The sequence below is a fragment of the Sinocyclocheilus anshuiensis genome, unplaced genomic scaffold, assembly GCF_001515605.1.
Source record: "Sinocyclocheilus anshuiensis isolate Anshui unplaced genomic scaffold, SAMN03320099.WGS_v1.1 scaffold391, whole genome shotgun sequence".
NCBI classification, from domain to species: Eukaryota; Metazoa; Chordata; class Actinopteri; order Cypriniformes; family Cyprinidae; genus Sinocyclocheilus; species Sinocyclocheilus anshuiensis.
This window is the reverse complement of record NW_015548229.1, coordinates 132,386-135,593: the sequence shown is the minus strand read 5'-3', so window position 1 is coordinate 135,593 and position 3,208 is coordinate 132,386. Positions and strand designations below refer to the sequence as shown.

The 3,208-nt window shown below is 37.8% G+C and overlaps 1 protein-coding gene across 1 annotated transcript in view; it reads right to left on the bottom strand.

Moving 5' to 3' along the window:
- LOC107654553 (kinesin-like protein KIF19) overlaps positions 1 to 3,208 on the bottom strand; it is a 51,063-nt gene that overhangs the window by 12,038 nt on the left and 35,817 nt on the right. The window contains exon 5 of the mRNA XM_016441678.1: positions 607 to 743. Within this exon, the coding sequence (XP_016297164.1) occupies positions 607 to 743 (137 nt within the window). The remainder of the gene's footprint in view (positions 1 to 606; positions 744 to 3,208) is intronic.

The window sequence follows — 3,208 nt, the reverse complement described above, 5'->3', positions numbered from 1 at the left end:
TATATATATAGAGAGAGAGAGAGAGAGAGAGAGAGGGGCCTACAGTTTAATTGATATTTTTGAACTTAGCATTATCAAATTATATAATATTAGGCCTTGCAAGTCAGCAGGTATTTTTCTTTCAAGATGCAGGGCTGTGTTATTTGGCCTGTCACATAAAAGCATAGTGATTTGTTTCTAGGCTAACGCAGTAGGGGATCAGGGTTGCATGTATCTGTTTTGAGTAAACTTTGGACAAGTCCATCACAACTCAGTGGGGAAACAAGCTTTCTAGTATCATTACAACATCACTGTAATCAAAGATGCTGAGATAGTCACTAAGCTGACAAGATTACCCCTCCCTCACGCAAACAGAGCTGATCAACAGACGTGCTATCGGTCGCTCCGCACGGGCCTGATGATTACCTTATCACATAACACTTAAGCTGTTACCCATTTTTTTAATTGTTTTAAAAATGTACTTTACTGTGTGCATTTATTTAGCATGACAGTAGGGTGACAGTATCTTTACAAGCTCTATATATCGAATCTCCAGGTTATATGTGAGGGGGAAAAAAAGACAAGTTACTGCTAAAATCCTATTTAGCAACCAAATTAATATCTCACCTCCAAGTAGGACATTGAGACATTGTACTGCATGTCATCGCTGGTTTCTTCAATGGCTTTGAATAGGTCGTTTAATGTGCGAACGTAGATACCAGGTTCTCGGTCCGTTCCCAGCATAGTGTAAGTCTTCCCACAACCTGCAGACACACACATCTGCTTATTAGGAACACAATTTAACCTCATTTTATTTCCTGACATCATACAATGCCATTTGTGCCAAAATACAATTTTTAATTATTTACATTTTATTAGTTGCATCATTCCTGCTGCCTGTGATACAGAATAGGCTTACCAGTTGAATATCTGTGCTCTAAACTACACTACCTATCATAAATGTTAAATAATTATAGATAATTAGCATATGTTCATCAGCATGGCATTAACAGAAGGCACAGGTGTGAGGTGAGTCATAGTGAGTGATACATAATGTTTACAGGTGGCTTTTATCCCGTCAGGCTGAGCACAGATCTAAGCTTTATATAGCCACAGCCACAGACAGGAACAGTCAGTAAGAGTCACTCTGAGGACAGATTAGAGCATGCGAGGACACGGAAGCCACACAGACATCTGTTTTCCAGGAACAAACTCTTATTCAATTCAAAGCAGCCTAAAAACAGGTCTTTAATTAAGGTATTTATTACCAGATAATGTGTTCTTGACAGCTGGAATTCAATGAGCTAGGTTAATATATGAAATATTTAAATAATATTTTAAAGGAAGTTTTTTTTTTTTATCAGTGCATGTGACTTTGTTGACTGTTCCGTAAACAGGAGAAAAGAAGATCAGGTTGATAAGGCTTAATCCTTGTGCCCTAGTAGTGCCCAGTTTGTCTGTGATTTTTACTACTTCGGACATATGGCCACTGCAGATGGCAATTCAGTGTAAGAACATACATACATAAATAATGGGTGAATTTTTTACCCTTAAATGCATGGATGTTTCGCCAATCATTATTACATATTTGGGTCTTTAGCGACCCGGACATATCCATCACGGATGAATCTCTAACTTCTGCAATAGCATAAAATTCTCCTGATATTTTAATAGCAATTACAAAAGAATAAAATAAAATAAAGCATATTTTGTTACCTTTTGAAACTTAGAAGGGTTCAATTTGAGCAGATGATTTTACCGTCACTGTCAGCGTCAGAGTGCATTTCCCAGCACATTCAGCATCTGGCTCATATTTGCGATCTCAACCATATTCTCAAAACTTTCAATGACTTCAAAATCAATATTTTGATCGCTGACAGCTTATTCACCACACACACTTTTAAAAATTGTTTTCTTCTTATATTGTTTATAATGAACAGCCCTGTCGAAAAAAAACAGCATATGCTGGTTAGGTATGTTTTGAAGCATGGCTGCTGGTTTTGAACTGGTTTAAGCTGAAGCCAGCTTAAACCAGCTCATGACCAGCTAAGGACCAGCACATGACCAGTTTGGGACCAGCACATGACCAGCTTAAACCAGCTCATGACCAGCACAGGACCAGCTTAAACCAGCTCAAACCAGCAGCCATGCTTCAAAACATACCTAACCAGCATATGCTGTTTTTTTCAACAGGGAGATTGAGGAATACTAAGAAAGCTGATGTCTAACTTTAAAAAATGAAAGAGGGAGAGGGTAGTGAATGACGTCCCGGGTCGCTAAAGACCCAATGTATGCATTTAAGAGTTAAATTAACCAGACCTAAGGCCAATTTAATTGTTAGACGTAAAGACACAGAGGATCTACCAACACACATTTATCAAGCAAACAGAACAATGTGTTTATGCCATGGCTGTGGTTTTGCATAATATTTAAATATACTTTACTGAATTTAAAACCCTACTGATTTGATTTTCTCTCACACGTACACTTTGTTTGTTGTGCAATTGTTTCTGTGTGAGTATGACTGGGCAACATTGCTTGTAATGTTAAACATTTGCTAGCTCTAAGTAGGGTTGGGTATCGTTTGGGTTTTTTTCGATACCGGTGTCAAATCGATACTTTTAAAACGGTTCCGGTGCCTAAACGGTGCCTGAACCGATACTTATTAAAAATAAATAAATAAATAAAAAATCCCCCCAAAAAATGATGAATAGAAATAGAATAGAGAGTGCAAATGTTAGAGGGTCAAGTTTTTTAATTTAAAAAAACAAGCAGATAAAATTAGAAGTAGCATTAGAATAGAGAGTGCTAGAGTTAGAGGGTCAAATGAAGATGAAAGAGATGTGTTTTCAGCCGTTTCTTGAAAATATTAAGGACTCAGCTGCTTGGATTGAGCTGGGCAGGTCATCCCACCAGGAGGGAACAGTTAATGTAGAAGTCCATGAAAGTTTTATCATAGGTAGAATGCAAAATGTTTCAATACAAGCATTTCAGTCAAATGTAATTTATGCAATATTTCAAACCTTTAACCCACTTGGGAAAATCAACCCATGGCAACAGTTTAAAAGTAGCCCAATTCTGTGGAAAAAATGCGGACTTGGCAACCCTGCATCCAACAAGAGCTACGGGAGTCAGCTTTGACTGATCACAGGTCAAGAATAAGGAGATATGACTGACAAGACCATGCTGGAGTATTTGCTGCTCAACAGATTCTGAGCTCATTGACAAA